The sequence below is a fragment of the Scophthalmus maximus genome, chromosome 7 (genome assembly GCF_022379125.1).
Source record: "Scophthalmus maximus strain ysfricsl-2021 chromosome 7, ASM2237912v1, whole genome shotgun sequence".
NCBI lineage: Eukaryota > Metazoa > Chordata > Actinopteri > Pleuronectiformes > Scophthalmidae > Scophthalmus > Scophthalmus maximus.
This window is the reverse complement of record NC_061521.1, coordinates 23,445,002-23,470,148: the sequence shown is the minus strand read 5'-3', so window position 1 is coordinate 23,470,148 and position 25,147 is coordinate 23,445,002. Positions and strand designations below refer to the sequence as shown.

Sequence of the window (25,147 nt, the reverse complement as noted above, 5' to 3'; positions counted from 1 at the left end):
GGAAAAGGCCCGGACTTCTGTCTGAAAGCGGCGTCAGTCACTGGGTCCATGTTCTTGCCTCGCGGCCAACGGAGCCATGAGACGCGTCATCCAGCCCAGTAGACGAGCGGGGGGGGGGGGGGCGCGTACACGGCCGACTGCTGCACGACAGCGACTTTGCTTCCAGGTTTAATTACAACCTCTTAATTACTTTAATCGCTCGCCTTAACTGCTGCTGTCACCGACAGTCAAATCTCGTCAAGTCGCCCAGCATCTTCTCTCCCTCCCATCTCCTCCCTCTCTCCCTCTCTCTCTCTCTCTCTCTCTCCCTCTCTCTCTCTCTTTATTTTTCCTCCTCATCGTCGCTGCATTTAAAATGAGGCATCAGCAAAAATCCAACATCTGTTATTAGCAGCTGTTATCGCAGTGCAGACCCTTTTTTTCCAATTACTTTTTGCAATCACCAGCGTAATCTACTCCTCCACCACCCACTTTTTACTTTCTCTCTCTCTCCCTCCTGCTACAGTTCATTATTACTTATCTATGCTACCCGATTATTTCCCAATCCCCTCATTCACCTCCTCCGATCATTAAAGCAAGGTGCCGTCATTACAGGTAACACATCCCCCCCGACCGCACACGCCCTTCTCCATCTCCCCCCCACCTTGTGTCATCCGCAGCGGACGCATTTATCAATAGCAGTTCCATAACTTCTTCAAAGTTCAAGCAGGTCTTTTTCTTTTTCTGTCGCTCCGCTCTCCCCACTCTCTCGGAATTTCTAGTCCTCCAACCTCGCTCGCCGCGTCATTTGTTTGGTTTATACCTCGGCCATTAAGGCGGTTACAGATGCCTAATGTACCTCGTGTGTGTGTGTGTGTGCGTGCGTGGCACTTGGCAGGGCCTCACCGCAATTTCATACGAGAGAGGGCCGGATCTTTTGTCGCCACGTTAGATGCCAACGCCATTGGGAAAACACAAACAGGCGATAAAATAACCTTGTATACCTCAGAGGCACGCAGAGACCAATGACAGCCAGGGGAACTTTTGACCTCCGTTAACATCCAATCAGACGGAAGACGTTGTGAGGAGGTTTCAAACGGAGGGTGAACATCTGATGAGCTCCGAGCGCTTTTGTGTCTCTCCTCTTTTGTCGTAAAGAAAAACGCTTTGAGAAACAACTGCCGCGACAACGAGGACTTTGTGAACCAGTTCTGAGGTTTTACATGCCGATAGATTTATGGGGGCAGCGATCAAAACAAACATGTTGGTGTCTGCGTTTATGTTTTACAGAATTAAAAAATACAAAAAAAGATTTGCATTCACGTATAAACATTGTTGGTAAAAAAGAACATGTTCCATATATTGGGTTCCATCGGCATTTTCTTTTTTCATAGTTGTCTATAGTAAAGTTTATGGAGAAACTGTAGAATATCAAGTCTGAAGTAAATTTCTTTATCATAAGGGCCTGATAAAAACATGTTGGGAATAATTGCCCTCTTTTCATTTTAAATAAATGTATCAGCTGATATATAGGTATCGGGTAAAAAAACAAAAAAAACAACTAATATTGGTATTGGCCCCCAAAAATCCACAGTAGGAATCATAAAATCTTGATGTACTTAAGCCTTGTTGGTTTTAATTGTTTCCTGGGTAAATACTGAATATCAGCTGCACCGTCATCTTAAATTAGATCAAACTAGTAACTGCCATTATTACCCAATCCACTCATCTCTCATTCCTACTTTTGTTGAAGTCTCTTTCCTGGATATATAAATATTTATATATATATATATATATAAAGGTACACGCCTTTAGAAATATGGTACGTGAGGCTGTTACACACAACAAATACCGTCGGCAAATAAATGCAGTGAAGTCTTTGCTGAGCCAAAGAGCGGCCGACTAAAGCTGCAGGCAACAAAATGTGGACTGTTGATTCTTGAGGGTGTGGAGTGATTGTGTATCTACAGAAGCCCATAAAGTTTATATAGATGTATTGGGGATATTGTAAATGGCGAGTGAACGGCCGAGGTTTATTCACCGCGGCTGCCTTCAAGAAGCCTCCTCTATCTTATGTCCGTGTTTGCATGTACTTGAAACAAACATCCTTGGATTTGATGATGCTCACCATCCGGAGACAAGAGCCACGCCCAGTGACACAGTCCAAGGAGAAAATGGAGACATGGCATGAAACATGGCACGATGAGGAAATTAGCCCAGACACAAAAACTAGCCACAGAAGAAAAAAGATAATGGGTTATTCATCATCAAATTTTATAAACTGCAAGCAGAAAAGCCTCACACTGCAACTGCAACTGTAGCCATGGAAACCCACTGTCTGTATCCTATGGAAACAGATTATTCTTTCATTCCAGCATTCAGTAAATTGTACAGGCGCTCTGATCACACCGAACGTCTCCACAAATCTCGTTTACGTTTAATCACCATAGAACACTCTATTCTATGAATACTCTAAACAAATGAATGTTTTTCCTTCTTCGTGAATAGAGTGTCTTCAAATCAAGAGCAATGATTTGTCATAACTGTCTTCAAGGTGACATTCTTCAGCGTTTTTAATATTACTGACCAATTTTAAAAATCAAGTCTTAACATTTCCCAAGGACGGATCACATCTGCCGCGAAGAGACTGAAACAATCACCTGAGAGCTCCAACTTGTGACTCAGTGTGAACAAACAGAAAGGAAATTTAAAGAAGGAAAGTGTGGGGGGGGGGGGGGGGAATTCCCAGTTAAAGGTGCGATTAACTTGTCTATTATAGATTTGTCTGACCGGGGCCCAAGGGTCCAAGGGTGGAGAGCCTGGAATTAAAAGTTTTTTGTTTGTAATTTGTGATTTCTCAGTAATTAGTGTCATAACATAAATCAAAAATTGAATACTGTACATTGGTTGAGTGTACTGAACTGTGTATTTTAAAAAAATAGTGGGGGTTCTCTGAGGGGGCCCACAGAGACTGATCATGTACGGGGCCCAGAATCTGGTGCTATACCCCCCTCCCCGACCGTAGGTATAGGGTTTCGGATGATATGGCAGAGAATCAGCACGATTACTTCACAGATTATAAGCAAATCCGTTGAAATACACAAACTTCACGGACTCACCAGGTCTACGGTTGTCCACCGCTGACCTCTTGGGGCCGTGTACGTGGCGACCGCTAGTGGTCTGTGTCGTAATAAGCTGCTTGAACCAACGACCTGTCTGGTCTGTTTTTGGGTGGAGGTCAGTCTCCCCAATACATAGAGCTGACGTTTAATATCACAGGCCGTCTTCAAATCTTTGAATATCTTTTGAAACGGCTTTTAACGGATCAGTTTGTTCAGACAGCTGCCACATGCAGTGCAGCTGACCCTGAGAAGCCAGAGTAGGTCAAACAGGAAGTGTGTGTGACGTCATGGGGTCTCTTATTTCTGTCTCTGGCAGCAGCAGCGTGTTGAATCATTCGAAAGCTCCCCGCCTGGGAAAATGTACAGACTTTGAGACTGGATAGAGGTCACTTCGACAATAACTAGTTTAATGTCATATGTTTGTACACATGTAGACAAACTCTTCTGCCATTAAACGCACTGTTACGGTCACTTCGATGTTCAGCTTTTGCTCATGCCGTCATATTGGTGTTGATTCCATCTCACGTTTGAGCACCGAGCTTGTACAGTTGTTGCACCGTGCTGCAGTTTATTGGGAGACACTTTTAATATTCCGCCTGCGGATTGTAAATGTGTAAAATTCGATAATAACTGAATCCAGGCGGGTTCCCGGAACGACATCCTCCCGGTTTTCTTTAATATGCATCACTGTTTTTTTTCTCCTTTTGAGAGTACAGATGTCCACAAACTGGACTAGGCTTCCAGTTATCTCCTCCGTTTGCTACTCTCACCCCTCTGTCCCTCCTCTTCCATTCCCCCGACTTTGTTCGGTTCTTTTTTTTAACTCCCCGCCAGTTCACAAGTGTGTCCGATCTATCTCAGCCCCTTCCTCTTCTATCCATGTAGAAAAGGGCTAATCTGTATATTTTCTCTTCCCCTTCTGCTACACTCACACAAATTTTTTCAACAATCAAAATCTATGTAACTAAACATATAACTATAGACTGTACATAAAAATGGACGTTAACACCGGGCCCGGAAGTGCCTGAAACCTGTATTCTCTCAAATGACCAGTAGAGGGCGACTCCACTGGTTGCAAAAAGAAGTACACAAACCAATGGGTGACGAGCTTCATAAAAGAACTGTTTAAAATGAATTATCTTATACTTTAATCAGGGTTTAATCAATATTTAATCAATATTCTGAATGTCTTTGCATCACTCCATGCGCATGACTTGAAATGAAGACTTTGGTGGCATTTGTTGTTAAGGACACTGCGGTTTTCAGAGGTTAATAAGGAAGGTGGAAACTTTTTCTCTTGCATTTGAAATGAAAGCACTGACAGAAGTTTTCCCCAAAGGTCTCGGGAGCTGACAAAGAGTCAAAGATAATCACAGCAGACGGGAATTAACATACCGAGGAACGACTCACACAAGTTTACAGGAGCAGCGTGTTCCCGGCGCATGACAGTGTCGAAGGACGTACAGTAACAACATTAACGATGACATCCCTCTGAACAGCGGTCAAGGGGGAATTCACTTTAGCTCATCAGGTAAAATTTGGTCATGTCATGGTCACACCCACAGGCAGGAGAGCGGCACAGTGCCTCGGCATCACCGAGGCAAAGCCACGGACTCCTTTACAAAATCCTCAAGAGCAACTCTGACATCGATTTAAAGAAGCGTCTGCCCTGATGATGAAAAGACAAACCTCTAACGTGAAATAATATTCAAACGAGCAGCCTGGTCTGCTCCCATTCCGATAGACAAGTCAGGAGGAAACCCGCGGAGGAAAATGCTGGCCCCCTAAAAAAAAAGCTCTAGTTTGGTGTCCTCTAATTCTAAAGCCCCTTCACCATCGCATACACTAAATCTTAACTGATGACTATTTTAATGAGTACGATTTGTGATCATGAAGGATTTTGAAGGAGATGAAGACATCTTGTAAACACAAACATATGTTAAAATCTAAAACTTGTTCCTGACTGAGCAGAGGTTTTTTAATTAAGATTCATTTGATCTTATCTATTATTGTTCAATTTAGTAATGACATCTTCACACTGTCATGTTTTATCAAGACGTGCCACAATGATGTGTAATGTATTATTTAATTATAACTCCACTTTAATTCAACTAAAAGAGAGATTTAAGGTGGGTCCCTTCTTTCTTCTCGCGCTTCTTCTCTATTAATATACTTAGTGAGCAGGTATGTTTTAAAAAAGAACATTTACTTTGTTACAAACAAAGCAGGAAAAAGGTTACTCGACGGAATAACAAAAAAGTGTAAACCAGATAATAATAATAATGATGATAATCTTTACTTACATAGCACTTTCCTTAACAAATTTACAAAGTGCGTAACAGAAAAAACATGCAATTTTTTTTTTTTATATATAAAACAAGAATTAGCATTTTTTATTTTATTTTTAAAACATAATTTGTGGAATCAGCCATTCTAACACATCTTAAATTACAGATTGAGGCTGAGGCAAAGCTTTATTTTCCTCATGTGAAAGTGGCCTGTTACTTCAAACATGTTGCCTGTTTCTACTGTGTGTTTGCAACACATCTTACAGATGATCCATGTAAATAGAGATGATCGTTAATCGAGTTGTTCATTCATTAAGGCCTCTCACATCTGTGTGGTGTGTCTGGAAAATGCCCTAACCCTAACCCTCTGAGAGGACTTGTTAATATTCACCGCACAATCAAACCCGAGCGTCGCGACTGATGAGGACGTCTCTCGTTCAATCAACACACTTCTTCACGTGATTTGTCTTCAATTAGTTTTACAAACACTGACTGAAGACGACGCTCAGCTCTCAGCACGGCACAACGCCAGACAAACAGATACACACACAAACAGTCGTGCGTCTGTCTAAACATCATACTTGCATTGGGGTTTTTTTCCTTGTGGTTCACATGTTATTCAAAATGATTTTATTAAAACCAACTACTGATATGATGAAGCATCCGGCTGGACTTTGAATGAGCATATGGAAAGCGCTGATGTGAGGGGGGGAGGGGGCTCTGAGAGGCAAAGAGAGGAAAGGTAAGAAACAAAGACAGAAGATAGATACATAGATGGATGGATAGAGAGAGAGAGAGTGATGGAGAGAGACCCCCTCCAATGGTTCCCCAGTGGCCAATAAGAAAACATCAGACATCTTTCTGTTGGGAGGAATTCAGATGAGTAATGCTCGACCGCAGTGTATCATGAATCTCTAATATTGGCCTGAGGGTCACATAAGCACCATTTATCTGTGATGTTGGCAGAGCGAGACGAGATCGAGAGAGAGAGAAGAGCAAGTGAGAATCAATGTGTGATCTCAACTATCGACGACAATAGGACGAGGGATGAACACTCACTGGGCTGCTCCGAGGGGCCACGGGGGTCACGTACGATTTTCATAATGGCGACAGATTACGGAATAAAAACTCAGCGAGAAACAACAACAACAACAACTGTTACTTCCCTTTGTTATCGTTTTGTCGGAAGTCTGTAACATAAATCCTCTGGAAATTAAAACAATAATAATAATAATTATGATATCAAAGTTGAGTGTCTCATTTAGGCGGTGAAAAATGTAATAAATGTTCACAACTATTAGAAAACCTTGTGAAAAAAACTTCTCTTTTTGATGTTAAGACCATTTGTCGTGGGTATCGCAGATCATGTCTGAGTTTAAATTTATCTTGGAAAAACGACTTCTGCTGTTTATCTTACAAAAAAACTACGTGAACGGTTTTGTTTTTATTTGTTTCAAATGTATCTGGTTCTACTGCATTTGCTAATTTCACTTTTATACTATTTAAAATTGTGTAGCTATTTTTGTGTTATCTTACATATTGCAGACATCATCCGTCACCGACTTATTGATTTTCTTAATCAATAAAAAGTTTTAATATGAGAAAGTTTGTCATTGTATCGTTTTATGTTGTAGTTGCAGTTTTCCTTCAAAAAGTATAATGAAGCAGCCTTCAATAAGCACTTGTTTTGTTTGAAAAGTGAGAGAAAGATTTTGAAGATCTGAATTTAAAATCAAAGCAAGTACTGTACATATATTGAGCCGACACTTCTTTGTCTTTTCTGATAAAATGATCAGAAACCCTGTTGGTTGTTTATTACCATCCCTGGCATCCGTAGACCAAACTATCAAACCAATGCGCTTGGCAAAACTGTTTCAGCCGCGGAACACGTGGCAGAAATGAGCTGCGGCCCGCCGGAAGCCACTTCATGCAGACACACACGCCCACCCCATTAAAAAAAAAAAACAAAGAGAGTGAAAAAACACAAGCCATTAACTCGCTAAGCTTTAATTTTGGCCACAGTTAAAGCCTCGCGCTGACTGGGAGAGGTTTCGTCTGAGGCTATGTCTCATTTACTGAACATAATTTCCCCACTTTGATGCCAGAACAGTGGGGACACTGCAACACGAGTTATCATCGCGGGACAGCACATTGGGAAGAGAGAGAGAGAGAGAGAGAGAGACTCTGTTTTGCAGGTACAAGCTCATTCATAAAACATGAGGTTTTTTTGGGTGGGGGGGGGGGGTTTGCTTCAGGCCCCTAATCGCTCCCTAATTTTATGCCGCCGCCGCCAAATCATACTGCGCCACTGGACCTCCATTAGCTGACCCTTCTCACATCAAAGCTGTGAGGACGTCCTGCTAAAACACACAACCTCTCCGGTGAGCCTTCTCCAGCATGACCTCGTCTTTGTGCGCTCAGGAAAATGCCTGGATGTCCCGGGGAGGTTGAACGCAGCAGGAGATTGTCCGAGTCAGACGTTTTACGGAGCAACATTTTCCTTCTCACACACAGCTCCTCCGGAAAAGTTCAGGAAAATGTCTGCTAATACAATAATAAAAAATGAATTCATTGCAACTAATGATTGTTTTCATTATCGATTAATCTGTCAATCATTTTCTCGACTCCATTATTTATTTTCTGGTCCATAAAATGGTTTACTGTCATAAAGGAGTAAAGAAACCAGAAAATATTCACATTTAAGAAGCTGAAATCAGAGAATTTTTTACCATCGATTATCAAAATAGTTGCAGATTAGTTCAGTAGTTGATTACTGGTCGATTAACTGTAGCAGCTCTAACTCAGGCTGTTATTCATTTAGTCTATAAACAGCTACATAGACGTTCAGTATCCTACACAGGCCGTTCTGCTGCCTTTTGCAACTTTTATTTCATCAAATATGTTTAATTATATATTTCTGATTAAATAATAATGAAAAATACTAATGTCTTACAAAGTGTGGTATTGGTTTGTGATGATGATTGTTGTCATCATGACTGATCAGTAGTAACGATACATAACAGAAAATAAATGAACCTAATGAAACCAATCCATCCACTAATTGCTTTTTCTTGTTTTTTTTTTACAATTCACCAGGTTCTATTACTCAGGCAATATTATTCAGTTGAGTGCAGCGATTTATTAAAACTAGAAATGCGACTACATCTGCGCTGCAGGAGTCTTAAATATTCAATATGAGCAACAGTATTAAAAGTGTCAAAGTTTTCAACTTTTAAGCACAAGTGAATTTTACCGATTGACAAAATGATTAAATTATTATAACGACAGTTATAAAAGCAGGCAAGCACAATCATAATCCACTCACTGATAATGCCACAGTAAATTGAGTCCTACATTTTAATTATTTGTGGGGATACGTGTCGTATAGCTATTAATATCACTGCTGTTGAAGAATGTATGTAAATATTTATTAACACAATCTGGAACTGAATTTATTCCAATTTGCATGTGTGTATGCATATGGCTTCTTTTTTATCCTCCGCATTAGCATCAAGGCTAAGACTTTGATCCCACGCGGTGACCTTGTCCTTTCCCAGTAGTGCAGGTCGTGACCCCGACCAACTTACCAAGTTAAATCCAAATTGGATTGAAACTGACCGCATTGTCCCCAGTGACAAACAAACAAACAGACGGAAAAACGCAACAGATTATAACATGCCCAGCATCAGTTACTGACGGGGCATCTATACGCACGTGTTGTTTTCATCATCTCTCTCATATGTAGATGCAGTTTGGGGGCGTGGGAGAAATTCCATACGAGCACTGGTTTGTGCAACTCCTTGATTTACCCTTTTTACACGTGATGCACTGCTTGTACTGTATAATCACAACGTGTGGAGGCACTGGGAGGATTTGCAGGCGTACGTAAAACAGGGTTTAACCTCACATTCATATTCCAAAACCTCCTGGTTTGAAACGCCATATTTGACCTTTTTTCTTCCTCTGCTGATCAGGGCCTTTTGAAAATCGCGGCTTAAAAAGGCCGGACGTTCTTCCCGAGACGGTGTTTGTGTCACAGCGGGATACGGGCGACTGTTTTATTAAGCGGCAGTAGTCAGGCAGTTGCCGAACGCTTGCTTTAAAGCAACGCTCACTTCGAACGGTGAAGGGAAAAGGCGGAGGGAGCTGTCCACTTGCTGAACAAAATACAAAAACAAAATGCAGTAGAATCAAACACGTAGGGTGTCAGCATGAAGGGAGACGAATGTTCATTTTCGGGGGGAACTCCCACCATGACCTTCAAGACAAAAGAGAACACAGTGCTAGTCATTTAACCTCATTAATATGCAAATATATACCGCATCACACAAAAAAACCCTAATCAGATCATCTACTCTGTCTGTACTTGAAGGTGAAGGTACGAAAGCTCCGCTGTTCTTGAATTATTGTTTCCCTCACGATGAAGCCTTTTCGCCCATGAATATTTTTTGGTGTTGGTCTGAACTTGACAACTTAAAAGCGGGGAGGAGTTCAAAGCAATTTCTCTGAAGTCACCAATATGCAAATGTGTGCTGAAATTCTAATCAGACTGTGGACCCCATGTGGAGAAGCTGCCGCGGGTGAATTCCTACCACGTGTCTTCGGAGTCACGGAGGCCATCTTGACGTCATAAAGGGCATAGTCCCAACCCTAGGTGAGTATATTTCAAATCCTGCATTGTCTACGTCCATGTTTGCTGCCTATGTTTTTTGCACATTGCTCCTTTTCTATGAGCTCGCCCGACACGCCGACTGTCAAACAAAAAGGAGGAAACAACAAGTGGCAGGACTGTACGTCACGTAACACTCGGGACCTTTAAAGCAAAAAGAGCTGCACAGGACCGAAAAATCCTATTTCTTCCTCCAACATGGTGTTTTTTTAATCAAACATCCTCCTGCGTTTGTTCTTCGATTCATTTAAAGAGCACCTACAGTATTTCTTCCGGAGTGGCCTATGACCAAAAACAATCGCCTCTGTCATCTCCAATGCTCAATGTCTCTTCCTTTTCCCTCCACCCACACTATGTCATTGTTCTCTGACCTGTTCCTGTCTTCTTCTGTCTTTCTATTCACTATACACTCACTCCTCACAGCACCGCTCATATTCGCAACCCGCCACCGCTCTCACACACACACACACACACACACACACACACACGCGTCTCGCACCAACATTATCAACATTACACAGTCGAGCACTCGTCATATCTGCCACGCTGCCTTACATTTAAGCGCGATTGACACCCCTGCGTTCTCGGTACCTTGTTTTTCTCACACCTCTTTACCGTTCGCACCCATGCCTGTCGCAAACGGTTCTTTCACACTCCCTCCCTTTCTCACTTTGAAAAAGAGAAAATCTTCGCTCCACGCCGTATTTCTGCAGCGTGACCTACATGCACCTTTCAACAATGACGCTCAATGTTCGGTTGCTTTTCAAACGAAACCTGTTCGCGGCGTTCACGCTTTCTTAAAAAGATTTGGTTCTGCCGCGCTTGTCAGACACTATATTTCACTGCGAGTGGGAAAAGTCCCCCGCGGTGATGACACAATGTGCCTGCTAAGTAATTGGGGACATTTAGTGACGATTTAATCCCTGATGTCCCGACAGAAAGTGCTGAAATTTGGATGAAATGAACGCTACTTGCTGTGTCGGATGTGAAATTGCGTATGTGTCGTTTCTAAAACGTCATTGTAATTTATTGTGGGATGAAAAGTGAGGTTGCAATCACCTAAACATACCGCCGGTTAGTCCAGGCATTGAACCAAAGTTCCTGGAACTTTTAGTCCCGGGAATTTTGGAGGAAGGAGGAACTACGGTTGAGGTAATTCATGGGAAAACGCTACCACAGCAGTAAACATGGAGGAGATTCGAAATACGAGCTGCTGTTGTTCGGGGAACAGAGACGAGCTTTAGCAACAGGTATTGAAAAACCCCTTAAAGTGCAAGAACGGGTCAAATCAAGCGCTGGAGCACTCGACCAACCAAGATACCTTTAGACGATAAAAAGATTTCCCTTTTCCTGCACTTAATATAGACCCTGGTTCCTGCGGTGGGTACGCACAGAGTTCCTGCAAAGGTTCCTAGTTCCTGGGGAAAGTTCCCTCAAAGGTCAATCCGTCCAACCCCTCGTGACCAGATCTATGCATTGCATGTGCAGGACTGGATTTCTCTACGTGGCTGCTGCATGAACAATACACGGCATTTGAAGAATGGAACACCAGCTCTATGCTGTGTACAAAGAACAACGCTGATTCATAGATTACACGTTCTCCACATGGACCCTGAGCCAATGAGGAAGGAGGAAGTAACGGAGCTCACTTACACCAACCTATAATGCCGTTGAACTTTCTCCTACCCAATCCTCATGGGAGGTGCGAGAAACAAGGCTGCCAATGTGCACAGATGGCACGTCTGCTCCTACGCGATGCTCCTTCATTTTTTCGCCGCACAGGGAGCATGAACCGACCACTTGTCTCTCTCTTCCCCCTCTCGTCTCCCCCGCCGCCCCTGCTCGCGTCTCCGGGCTCTTTCCTCGGCCCCCCCCCGCCCTCGCTCATCGCCCCGCTTAGTCTTCAGCCGTGAAAGAGAGAGAGACGAGAGGAATACAAAAGGGAGCACCGGGAGGAGAGCTCTCCGTCCCGAGGCCCAGTGCCAGCTGCCATAGTGCTGCAGAGACTATCCATCCAAACACGGACGGGAATGAATGACACTGTGTTGGACTCCAGCCCTTGGTGCAAACTCCAAGGGTAAAAGCCTTCCCCCCCTCCATAGGCTCCTGGGCCGTCGGGGCGGCGCGTGACACCATGGCGGTGATAACGCAGGTCATCTTTGCCTTGAAAACAACGTTATCAAGACAGACTGTGCCCATCTCTTATCCGTTGTAAACACAGGTGGCAGGAAGTCTCCTTGTCTGATCCCCCAGTGCTTACACGGTTATGTGTCCGGTCGACGTAAAAACACCAACCCGGTATACCAAGAACAAATGTCAGGTGCGTAGGACGTCCAACTGCGAAGCTATGCGAGTTGTAAGTTGTCTATCTTCACACGGCGATGAATACATATCAGTCCGGGACCTCTCCGTTTATTTTCCATTTCCAAGAGGCGTTACCAATGGACGCAGTCGAATCGCGTGACGTCTGTTTAGCGACGTGAAAAATGTCAACAGACGAGGGCAGAGAGGAGATGTCTGTGAAGATGAGTCCACACTGTCTGAACGAGTGTTGCCGTTTTTGAGGGAGAAATTTGAGAATATCGGGTACTTTCAGTCAAACGCTCATTCATCAGCGGCAGCCATCTTGGTTTTTACACAAGCCGCTTCCGTCCACGTTGTGGTATGAACCCTGCCCATTATCAGATAATTGGTCGTGATTGGACCGGCAAGTCTCCTGCCGGGGCTGGAAATCACTTCCTGATGGGGGTGATACAGACCGTATTCTGTGCAGAGCAAATTTAAATGAGCTCCCAGAATTCGTCTGGGTCCCAGGCTAGAATCAAGCAGTTTCACACACAAGAACATGTGCTGCTGACGTTGGCTTAGCATGTTTATAGATGTATAGATGTATACAGGGAGTTTTTAAGGGGATCCAAACTATCCGTAGAGGTCTCCTCCAAACAGACGAGGTCACTGAAAGCGAGACGGACCGTTTGCTCAACTTGTTTCTCTGATAACTCGAGATCCAGATGTCTGATGTCAAAAATTTGCCATTTGGTTAACGGTGATAGTCATTAGGTTATAAAAGAATTGACTGTGATGTAATTTTAAAAAGATAGAAAGAAGTCCACCCGGCCAACAGCCGGCGCTTATGAAAACATTCATATACAAAGAGGAAGGAGGTCATCAAACCTGCTGATGGAAACCAATGATAGATTCCAGGCACATTGACTTTATACGTGTTAATTCTTTAGTATTTTACATAACTTATAATGATGTCCTTAACCCTGTGTTAGTTCTTCTGAGTCATTTAAGGCAAAGCAAAGAGTTTGACAGATCATCTGGTGGCCTTTGAAATTTAAAACCTCTGCTTTGCCCACACAGTTTCAGCCCTGGTACGCAATTATAGACCAATTAAAGAACTATGCGCTTCCATGAAGTTGATGGACTCACAAGTGAAAGATAAAATAATGGAAATGGTAGGAATTAATGAGGCAGAGCCCAAGATATCCACGTTCTTAATCCCTTGAACAAGTCAAGTTCAGTTGCTCCCGTCACATTCATTTTTGGGTATGGACAGCCACAGTATGTCTACTCAGCTAGTTACTGTAGTAAAATGGAAATACATTGCTCAGTGCTCTATGTAACGCACCTCCAATGCAGTAGCCGATCAAATGTCCTCCGAAATTCACTCTGTTCCCGCGAAACGGATAAACTCGAGTCCGCAACACATCTGCTGTGTCACATTCATCACAGTGCGCATAAACCCAAGACGCTTGTACAGCAACGTGCGGAACTGCGTCTAGACAACGCGGCAAACATCTGCCTGAAACGACGATGACATGAGCTATCTTTTGTTAATCAGCGTTCCCATCCGCCACGACGTGAGAGACGTAGCCTGTTGACGGTGAAAAAGCAAGAGCACCGCTACCGTCCCGGAGGGCGTGACATCCCTAATAACAACTGTGCTTGGACACACAATTATGAACGCAGAATGTAACACACATTGAGTGCACGATAGGGGTGTAATATATGAAAGCCATATGTCCCAACTGGCGATAAAATACTTCAACGATGTACGATAAAATGCGAATTTAACTTGCCTGCTACCATCTGAGCAAACAGCAAACCACTGCGTAGAGTCGTTTGGGATACTTCACCTGTTAGATTCAAACGTATTTCAAAATGTTCATGTCAGAATTGCCATGACAATGACTCATCTTCACATTATTATTCGAGCGAGTCAGCTGTAAAGCTGCGTTCACACCAAACCGAAACAACTTTTAGAGATTTCTCGCGCTAGTGAATATGAATGAATGAGTAACACAGTGCAAAAGTTTGCGTTTTGTGTGAATGCAGCTTTACAGTCGGATCATTTATATTTACTCGCGCAAGCACGCCGAGTAAACACAACCAGGAAATAGCCGCCCATTCTGGCTAAGGGGATAACAGTGACGTGAGGAGGATGCTACGCTAATTGGCTTTCGCGACATCGAGTGACGCGAATATGTTCGCTCTAGTTCAAATATTTCAACTCGAGCGAGTGAAGTGACTTACGTGACTTTTGCGTCTTCCCTTTGTCCTTCTCTACTCACCTCTTTGTGTTGTCTTTGTATGTAATCTCATCGAAGAAATAAAATTGGATCACGTTTGGTGTGAACGCAGCATAATATTTCTGACCTCTACCCATGCTTATCTATTGATTTCTTTCAGGAAGACAGGAGTCAGGAACCTGGTTCAAGCACATGTTGCAAGAAATGGAAAATGTTCAAGTGGAAAAGCCACAGCAGTTATACTGGTTATACCAAAATCTGTGAGCATAAGGGGATGTAACTATAAAGCCCCTACCTGTCTCAAGCTTTCATGTCATGCATATTCAACGACAGTAAACTCTAGAGTTCTTCTTATATTCAGAGTGAGCCGAGCATCAGGTCGATGAACTAGGCATCGGCCCTACGCGATTCTTTAAAAAGAGGAGCGCGGGAGGGAACCCTTATCTCCTCTCCCTTGGGTGCTCTTTCTAGCTCGACAGAGGGAGACGAGTTGGTAGGGAAGAGACAAAGGGATGAGAAGCTTTCTGGGAGACGGATCAGATGAAGTGAACACTTGACAGACCGAAGCCCTGAGAACTTCCTGTGTTGCCGTACAACAAAGAGACAGAGAAAGAGACGCCTTTTCTTTTTTAACCTTTGGGAACAGAGCTGAACAGCTTATTCTTTCCCACTTGGATTAACTGGAATATATATATATATATATATATATATATACTGTCGGGAAAGCCATTAAAAATCAGTGACATGAGCCTTTTCTGATAACATTATGTTCATGTCAGTTTCAGGCGATGACTGCGACTGCAGAGCTGATACCGACGGCTACGCCGGACCGCTCGCTTTCAGGACGCTCCAGTATACGGGGGCTGATCCATCAGTTAAGTGAAAGAGTTACGATGGCTGTCTGAACATGTGCTCCCGGGTGAGGACAGGCCATTTAAAGAAGGTACGATAATCCCGGGAGAACAAAGCCCTCAGATGCGCAGTAAGCTGATGTGATGGACGGCTCTGTCCACCTTCCTACCACCCATCTGGAACAAAATGGAGGCTATGACATGGGGCTGACTTCAGCTTGGAGATTGGTGCATTCTACTTCTGTGTGTCCTGTGATATCACGCAGGATGGGTGACGGACATTTCTTGCTACCAAACGACCGCCAGAGTTGCCTTCTCGTACGACCAGTGTGACATACTGCAGGCAGCGGATTCTTTGCGCCGTGCACAATTGGTACACGACTGGTAGTTGCTCTTGCTCTGGGGCGTCTTGGGGGAATCTGGGGCTGTCACCAGCAGTGATTTACACAGCTGCCTGCAGACAGTCCTAATCATTCTGACAAGTGGTATTTTCCTCTCTCTATGGTGTCACACCAGTCAACTGTGCCGAGATATGGTCAGAGAAAGAGAGAGACAGTAAACATGCAAGGTACATCAGTGAACTAATGCCATTTTGAATAGTTCTTTATCATTACACGGCGCGCTTTGACCAAATGCAAAGCAAATTTCAGCATTTCGGGCAGTATCAGAGGCATTTCTGATACTGGAATCAGAATTGGAACATTCTCTACTGGTTTTTATATAATGATGGTATTTTCTGTAAATTACATCCACTATCTGCATACCTGTTATTTTTACTTGCAGAGCCTTTACATTCCCGCACTAGATTGAAATGACCAACAGACGCAGGGGACTCACAGGAAATATTGCATACATACATGTTGTCCAGTGTTACTGCTCAGCTTTCATCTAAAGTATAGGAGCCTCCTGTTTTGCTTCACTTTAAATTCAAGCTATGTTTAACTCGTGAACCATGGGGCTTTTGACATGAAGCAGCCACAAGAAATGCAAATTCCCTGAGGTCAGCGTTGACTGCTGCTGCTTACTAAAATTATAACTAAACCACAAGACAAACTGTGGTTTTTCGGTCTTTTCCCCCGATGACATGTTCTTACTGAAGGTTTGAGAGAGCCAGTAGACCCCCAACTTCGGCTGAGTTCAAACTCTCTGTAGTGCAAACTGCCGAGAAATTTAATCTGTTACTTGGGCACTGATTTCATCATGTGGGAAGCACTGGAATGTATTTGAGTATTTCAATGTTTGGTCTTGGTGGACAGGTGAAGACTAACTTAATGTTAACAGTATATTTAGTTCTTAAAACCTTCACAACCATTTAACCATTTCAACTAGCTCCAGTCTGCTTTATGAAAATAAGAAGATCAGAAAAAGAAACAGAGGATAAGAGAAGACACTTATGCGTCTTGACAGTGTTGATCTTTGAGGACATGGAGAACTGAAGACTCCCAAAATGGCGGAGGCTCATCATCTGTGTCGCACCTTCCGCTTTTATTCACCCTAGCCAGTTAAAGTATAAATGACTCTACAAAAGAGGACTGGTTTACAGACTCCTCCACCTCTGGTCCACTATCAATTTGTCATCAACGGTATTCTGTGAAAAACTACTCGAGCCGTGTGTCCCAGCGTGAGATCCCACTGCAGTTACTCAACAACAGCATGATGGAAATTATTGATTTTATTAAACCGTGACAGACAGAATCCAGTCGGACCATGGTCCGTTTGGCTGCACTTCTGCTGCTCTTCCTCCGTTGCAGGTACAGAAATTCCACTACAGGACAAGGCATGCTGAGTGCTACACACACACACACACACACACACATATATATATACTGTATATATACATATAATTTTGTCATTGGCTGAAAATGTTCAGTAACATTTGTACTTGAAAATACTAGAGCTGCAACAGTTAATTGATTAATCGATTAGTAATCGACTACTAAATTAATCGGCAACTATTTTGATAATCCATTAATCGGTTTAAGCAATTTTTTATGAACAAAAAGGTCGAAATTCTCTGATTTCAGCTTCCTGAATGTGAATATTTTCTGGTTTCTTTCTTCAAAACATCATCTTGGGATCTGGGAAAACACGATGGACATTTTCACCATTTTATGGGCCAAGCAACTAATCGATTAATCAAGATAAAAATTGAAAAATTTAATCGATAATGAAAGTAATTATTAGTTGCAGCCCTAGAAAAAATACAATAACACTGAGCAAATATAATTATCATTTCCAAAATAGAATCCGTCTGCTCACTCAGAGACCTGTCCGGCCACGCCCGATTATCCATCAACAAACTCAACATTTTCTCCATCTATGAAGCAAGTGCATGTGTTACCAAGCTCATGTGTCTCATACCTAGTCTGTCTGTCTCCCTTCAGTCAAAGGAACATCAGTTGGACGAGTCTACGCTGTGCGTCTGCTTACTTATTCTGCAACAGTAGCTTGTGAGTGTATTGCGCCATTGAGCAAATCTCCCAATGTGAGTAATACAAGAGGAGAGCAGCAGACAGGGAACGTACCAATAGGCTGACCTGTGTGTTAACCCAGTTCCAAATCCCTCCGGAGCCAAAAGTGACAGGAAGTGTCATCGAAACAACACCAACGATGGAAGAGAAGAGAAGACGAGAAGACTAACCCAGTTAGATTTGTACGGCTCCATTAAAACTCTGTCTGCTCCCCTGGTATCAGATTAACCTAGATGAGGCTTTTCCTGATTAGTTCATTAGACAAACTGGAAAAGGGCCTCGGAGTTCAGCCGCTGTTTCTAATGATTTCTAATGATGAGATGAACATCAGCAGGCGCCACCTTCGGAACCCGAGCGCGCAAACAGGATGGTGATCTGTACTCGGGGTATTCGGCTGAGTTCAAACTCTCTGCAGTGCAAACCGTGACTGCTGGGCAATTAAATCGGATACTTGGGCGTTGATTTGATCAAGGGGGAAAACGCTGGACTGTTCATTGAGTTTTTGCTGGATGTTTTAATGATGTTTGGTCACGGTGGACAATGGGAATCTGACTACACTGATGGTATTTATCCGCTTCATCCCTTTACACCTGCACAACCATTTCACTATTTCATTTGGCTGTGGTCTGGTTTCAAAACAAAAAGCACAGAAAGTAAAGAAAAACTACTTTTGGAAGACTTGCACTATGAAGGCGACCAGGTCGCACCAGCATTTAAAACAGATTTATTTGGAAATTACATTCATTTTTACTATGTAAAATAATCAAGTAACTTCATTGGAATCACCAGAATCTGCACAAATCAAGTTGAAACTGAACTTAAAACGTGAATTTTTCACCGCTACTGACCAGCTTTATCTTTATAGGATTATCATTATCATTAGTATGTTGATTAACTAAAATACAAACAAATTACTAGTCTGTCAGCTAACCGGGAAGTACCTGAAGCTCACCCTGGTACGACTGCAGCCACAGCGACCCAACCTTCGGGAAAAGCAAAAGAAAATGGAAAGATGGATGGACTTGCATTTTCTTCCTGAGATTTAGATTAGATCAATACCACTCCCATATCTGTCCGTTAAAAATGAGAATACAGCCGGCAGCTTATCTGAGCATAAACATCGAACGCAGGGGAAACATAAATCTAGCCTTGCTCTGTCCATAGACTACCAAAAAAAGGAAAATCCAGATCGAACAAATTTCTTTTTATCTTCAAAGATAATAGCGTAGCCATTTACCACTTAATCCAGCCTACATGCAAAGCTATGCTGACTCGCTCCCGGCTCCAGCTCCATATTGAACAGATGAGGTTGGTATTGATCTTTTCATCAAGTCCTTTTGAGCAGTAAAGTTATGGATGGGCTCAAGATTTATTCGCGAAATAATTCAAGAGCACCGTCGGAGCAGGCGACTCATCCTGTATTTGTACGGCACCACAATTTATTTTTTTTTGCTCGAATTAACACAACGCATTGATTTTTTTCGGTTAGAATCTGGCATCGATTGGATTTGAAGAGCGTTTTCCTGTCTGCTCCGTGACCACAAAGTGGTACCAAATTTTCCCTGTCGGCCATCAATGGCCGCGTGGGCTTTTATCAGCGTTAACAGACGACATTGATTATTAACTAGACCAACAAGAGGGGAAATAAATGGACTGACAACGGCTGTGTTATCTCATCTGATGGTTTGCGAACAGCGATGTGATTTCTACTGGAGGAATGTTTAGAGATAGAAATCCGGACCAGATGAGCATAACGCAAACAATTGATCCCCAATCATTTACATTAATAACGGAACAGTACACTGCGACGTACACGGTCTCGGGGTCTTCGGGGGTTTCACACTAAGTGGTTTTTAGCGTTCATTCAAATACCAGTTTTAAATAAAGGAGTTACACGAGTGTGAGAAAGTTAAGTAGTTTACAATGATAGGATTGGGCGTGTGCTCTTATGTGCGCCAGTGAGAGAATAAAATACAGTGGGTGTAAGTCGTTTAAAATGATAGGATTATGCGAGTGAGTCTGTTCGTTCTTTTGGTGCTAGAACGTGTGGTTTTCCCTTTTTGTTATCGCTAGTCGTTCGTGATGGGCCCATAACTCTCGTCTTCGTTGAACGACTTTTACCTCAAGGCAACTGGATGCAAATCATACGTTTTCCTCTAGCTCATTAGGCACTAAATTTGCCATCACACACTGATTTGCACACATGCTTTGCACAGAAAGAGCCACCGTCAAGGAGTTTGGACGTAAAAAATCTGTTTCTGATTTTAAAACTTCTAACCTTGATTGTAGATTGTTGTACCCAACGTGGACTTGACTCATTTCCTTTCGATGGACAGCCACAGTTTGACCACACATATTAAGCTTTGCTGCAACCAAAAGGTATTTGAGTGGTATCTTGATCAAGCATCTCTAACTTCATTTGGGAGAAGTGGTTTGCGCCCGGTTATCTGTTTTCACTTGTGAAAAAAACACTCAATCCAATACCACCAAACTTTGGCAGAGGGATGGGGCCTGGACCTGTAAAGAACCCATTACATTTTGGAGCAGGACGTGGATCCAGGATTTGTATTTTTCATTTTTCTTTCAATAGCTGTTTTCAGACATGATCTCTGGAAAACTGGGTCCACACATCTGGTCCAGAGTTTGCCGTTCACATATGACGAACGTTAAGAGTCAGACTTGATGGCGCTAATTTTGCTCAGTTTTTGTTTACTTTTTGTCCTTTTACATTTCTACAATAAGAACCACACAAATCACGTGTCGGATTGTTTGGCCTTGCCGGCGGTACGCACTCTACTCAGTGCCATCCTAATTTGATTTTAGGAATTCTCTTCGGTGAGGAAAGACACAGTCGAACTAGGGATAAAGGGAAATCAACAGCCACCAGCTTAATTTAGATCTCCTTACAGCCTTACCTTGCCAGTGTTCAGTCTAGGAAGGTAAGCCATTGCATTAAAGCGTCCACAATTACAAACAAGGCTCTTAACGATCATTTTGAACAGCGGCACAGTTTTCCATTTCCTTTAGTGTGTCACAGCCGAGAAACAGACTCTTCAAAAGTGCTGTCGTGTCAGATGAACGGTTAGTTTGCTGTGTACTGATTCTGTTGGCTGGTCATAGGCCCTGAGACGACTCGTGTCATTCAAATGAGGGGATTTACTTTTCAAATCTGTTCGCAGTATTCTTAGAAGTTAGTATAATGAGGGGAGTGGGTGTGTGTGTGTGTGCGTGTGTGTGTGTGTGTGTGTGTGTGTGTGCGTGTATGTATGGTTGGTTTAAAGGAAAGAATCCTATTAGCAACCTCTTAGGTCTGTGCTTAGTTTGCCAGCTGACACCTCATGATCCTGTACATGCGTGACTTGAACCTTGACTCACTCTCTTGATATGATTTGTAAACTGCCTAAAAATACAGGACAATGTTCTTCGTTAGTGTAAAAACACCGTGACAAAAACAAACAATTCTGCAGGAAGCATACATGTCTAGTCCTCGGATACAATTTGACCACCAATTAAATTTTTTTGTTTTATTTGAAATCCTGCTTTTAAATTTGATATTTTGGTTCTTACATCTTTGCATAACTGTACCAGACTTTGCTCTTATAGTACAGATTTTGTGTGAGAAATCATAATCGGTGGTTTTTGTCTCGTACATTTATCACCAAGTGGCCCTTTCTCCGACATCCAAGGTCATTGTGGCTTTTCAGTGTTTTACAGTGAGACATTTATGTGAACGCTCTTTCAGATCTTTATCATATTAAATGCCTCAGTGCCTTGTAACCATGGCTGTCCTACAGTACCTGCATGTTAGCTTGTCACGAGTTGCTCTAACGGCGCTGTGATGATAAATAATGCTGTGTATTAGTATATACATTTAAATTAATGCATTAAAGCGACACAAAAACAATATTTTCCTGACTTAAACCATTGTAACTTTTTTGTTTAATAATTTGCTAATGGTTTGTCACATCATGAGACGGATTTTAAATTTGCCCTCAATGTAATTATATGTATATATCATATACTGCACCTTTTGAGGTATAAATACGTCTATAGAGGACAAATATATGTATCCTGTATTCTCATTTATTTAATTTTAGCATTCAGCCTTTTTCTTGTTTGTTGTTGCCAATGTGTGTTTGAGAAATCTTAAAGTTAAATATTAAACAGAAAGAATTCTAAATGAGTCTACTCGGTACATCAGTTGTTTACATCTTGGAGGGGATTTTTTCAGCTATTTTGCAGACTTATATATAATTCAGTAAACTGCAGAGTATTAATTAATGAACACTTTTTTTCCTCAACCAGTCACTTAGCTACAAGCACCACGAAATAGCTGTAAATACAAATGAAGCACTGATTGTCCAACTTCACTGATGAGAATATTTTTTAAAAGAAGACGGAGCATATCGGGGTTGATAAAATTCCACCAAGGCCCAACATGGGCACAATGTTCCAACTGCAGGCAGATTAAAAGGCAGAGTTTGAGCTGTTTAAGTGCCAAATTAAAATTTAGAAACAGTAGATTTACAGTGACTAATTCTGTCCAACCCCGGAGTCTGCTTTCATTCTAATTGGTGTTTTTTCTTTAAGAAGACGGTCAAATAAAGCTGAACTCTCGATAAGGACAGAGAGACAAATTTAAAATAGAAAGTGGGCTTAGGTGTTAGACTGGCCATGATGACAAAGCCGTGGATGCTGTGCTGAGTCCCCGTCTAAGCCTCTTTTACAGCACGGTTAAATCCAGAATGGGAATTTGAGTTTTCATGCTCAGTGCAGAAAGCCGGGTCCCTTAAAGTGAAACCCTATACGAGGACAAAACCCCAGTTTGTTTTTATCCTGTGTTCAGATATTGCATGTTGTAGTTGTTGTTGTTGTTGTTGTTGTTGTTGTTGCCCTTCGTTTTTTACCTAAGTGGCAGCCCTGCTGATGTTTCTGTTCATTTTTAACCAGGAGGCCACGTCGGAGGCTGTTGCACTTCTCACAACAGATTGCTAAGCTAGTGTGAGAACTTAAGCCCCCCGGGTTTTCTTAGGAGATAAAGTGTTGGCATATGCTCTTTCAAAAAAAAATTAAAAATTGTGTCCACATGGGATGAGAGGAAGGGAAGGTGACAGAGGAGGTTTGCTAACATCAGTATAGTTGAGTACGACATGGACACGGTGTCTTCTCCTAAATTTGGAAGAGTTTTAGGTATTGACATGATGCTAGAGGTGCAACAGTTAATTGATTAGTAATTGACAACTATCTTGGACCGATTCGTTTTCATGGGGAGAAAAAGTCAAAATTCTCAGATTTCGGCTTCTTTAATGTGAATATTTTTGGTTTCTTTGCTCCTCTGTGCCAGTGAAGTAAACATCTTTGGTGTGTGGACAAAACAAAAAACAACATCTTAAAGTTTGGGGAACACGATCGACATTTTCACCATTTTATGGACCAAACAACAGACTGATTCATTCATAACAAAAAGAATCGATAATTATACGTTGATGTATTTTGTTTTATCGGAAATGGGCAAGGCATCATTTCTATAAAAAATTAGATTTGGCTCAATTAGAAGCAGAACCTGATGGTTTATATTCGTTGATGATGCCAAAATAACTGAGATTTTGTGTTTTGATAAATATGTGCACGACTCATCGTCACTGTTAATCATCAGGTTATGTGAGTATCCAGAGAAGCAGAACGATTAAGTGAAATCTGTATTAATTGTGAAAATGTCATATTTTAAAATATGTTTCTGCTAAGAAACATATTAAATCAAGAAAAGGGGGGACTTTAATAGCAGTTCAGGTGGTACTGAGATTTGTATCCTCCATTCTCGGGTTGGCCTTGTATCAAAGAGTGGAAATCAACAATAATGGTAAAAATAAATGGTTTCTGCATTCAAAATCTTTTATTTTCTTTTCAGAAAATTTGAGATTTCTTCCTTCTTATTGTGTATCATTGTAAACCCAACATTTTGGAGTTTTGGTCAAATAAAACACAAGACACGTGAAGATGACCTCTTGGACTCTCATGTTATATACGGAGCAATTAAACAGGTAGGTCACAAAACTATACTCATTATCAGATGAATCAATAAGGAAAAGAATGATCATTTACAGCCATATTTAAAAGTACAGAAAGTCAGACTCAAACCATCTGTGTTGTCACTGTGTGTTTGTTTGTCTTAGTTCCATGTTGGCTATTGGTGCAACTTCCTCGCTCAGCCAACCAGCAACGTTTCACACGTGGGACCAGACGCCGGGGGGAACGAGCGCAACGACAACAACCGCTTTGTGTTGTGGAGCCACAGTTGTACCAGAAAAACACTTCACTGCAAAAACCTGGACAGCAAAGTCTCGTGAACCAAATCACAAATCACATGGGAAGATGCAATGTTATCAAACGGCAATCTAATAGGAAGTGTACTGAAAAGAGAAGACTGCCCTTCCATCTACTCCATCCTTCACAGCACCTCCAACCGCTGTTGTCTCTTAGCAACGCCGGCAGGCAAATCGATGGAGGGGGAAGAGAGAGAGACAGAGAGACAAATGGGGCGGCGACGGGGGTGAGAGAGGACAAAAGGCAGGGAAGAAGAAGTGGAGAAAAGTGGGCTGGAGGGGAGACGGATATCAAGGAGGGGTATAAATAAAGGCAGAAAAGGGTGGGACTGAGGTGAAGGTGAGGAGGAGGAGAGAGAGAAGAAAAGAGGAGGATATTTAAATGTCACGCTGTACCAAGTCGCTGCATTTAATGTGGATGGGATCAAAATGTCAAAAAGATAAAGTAGACTGCGGCACAGCCCGTCTGCAGCCTGAACATGTTTCCAGGAAGAAAAAAAAAACTAGAGTTGCAACAGTCAATCGATTAGTCATCGAACAACTATTTCGATAATCGATTAATCGGTTCAAGTAGTTTTTATGGGAAAAAAGTCAAAATTCTCTGATATCAGCTTCTTACTTGTAACTATGTTCTGGATTCTCTGCTCCTCTGTGACAGTAAACTGAATATCTTTGGTGTGTGGACAACATCTCTGTGTTTTGGTAAACACGATGGACATATTTACCCCATTTTATGAACCCAACAACTAATCAATAAATCGAGAAAATGATCCACAGATTCATCGATTATGAAAGGAACCCTTACTTGCAGCCCCACAAACTCACAAGTCCACTCACACAATTGACCAAAAAAAACTTTCCCTCAACAAGATCTGACCCTTCGTCGCAGTTCCTCCTCTATATTATTAA

At 42.2% G+C, this 25,147-nt stretch overlaps 1 protein-coding gene across 1 annotated transcript in view; it reads right to left on the bottom strand.

Moving 5' to 3' along the window:
• st3gal2 (ST3 beta-galactoside alpha-2,3-sialyltransferase 2) overlaps positions 1-15,918 on the bottom strand; it is a 40,953-nt gene extending 25,035 nt beyond the window's left edge. The window contains exon 1 of the mRNA XM_035642693.2: positions 15,822-15,918. Within this exon, the coding sequence (XP_035498586.2) occupies positions 15,822-15,918 (97 nt within the window). The remainder of the gene's footprint in view (positions 1-15,821) is intronic.
• Between the last annotated feature and the right edge of the window lie 9,229 nt (positions 15,919-25,147).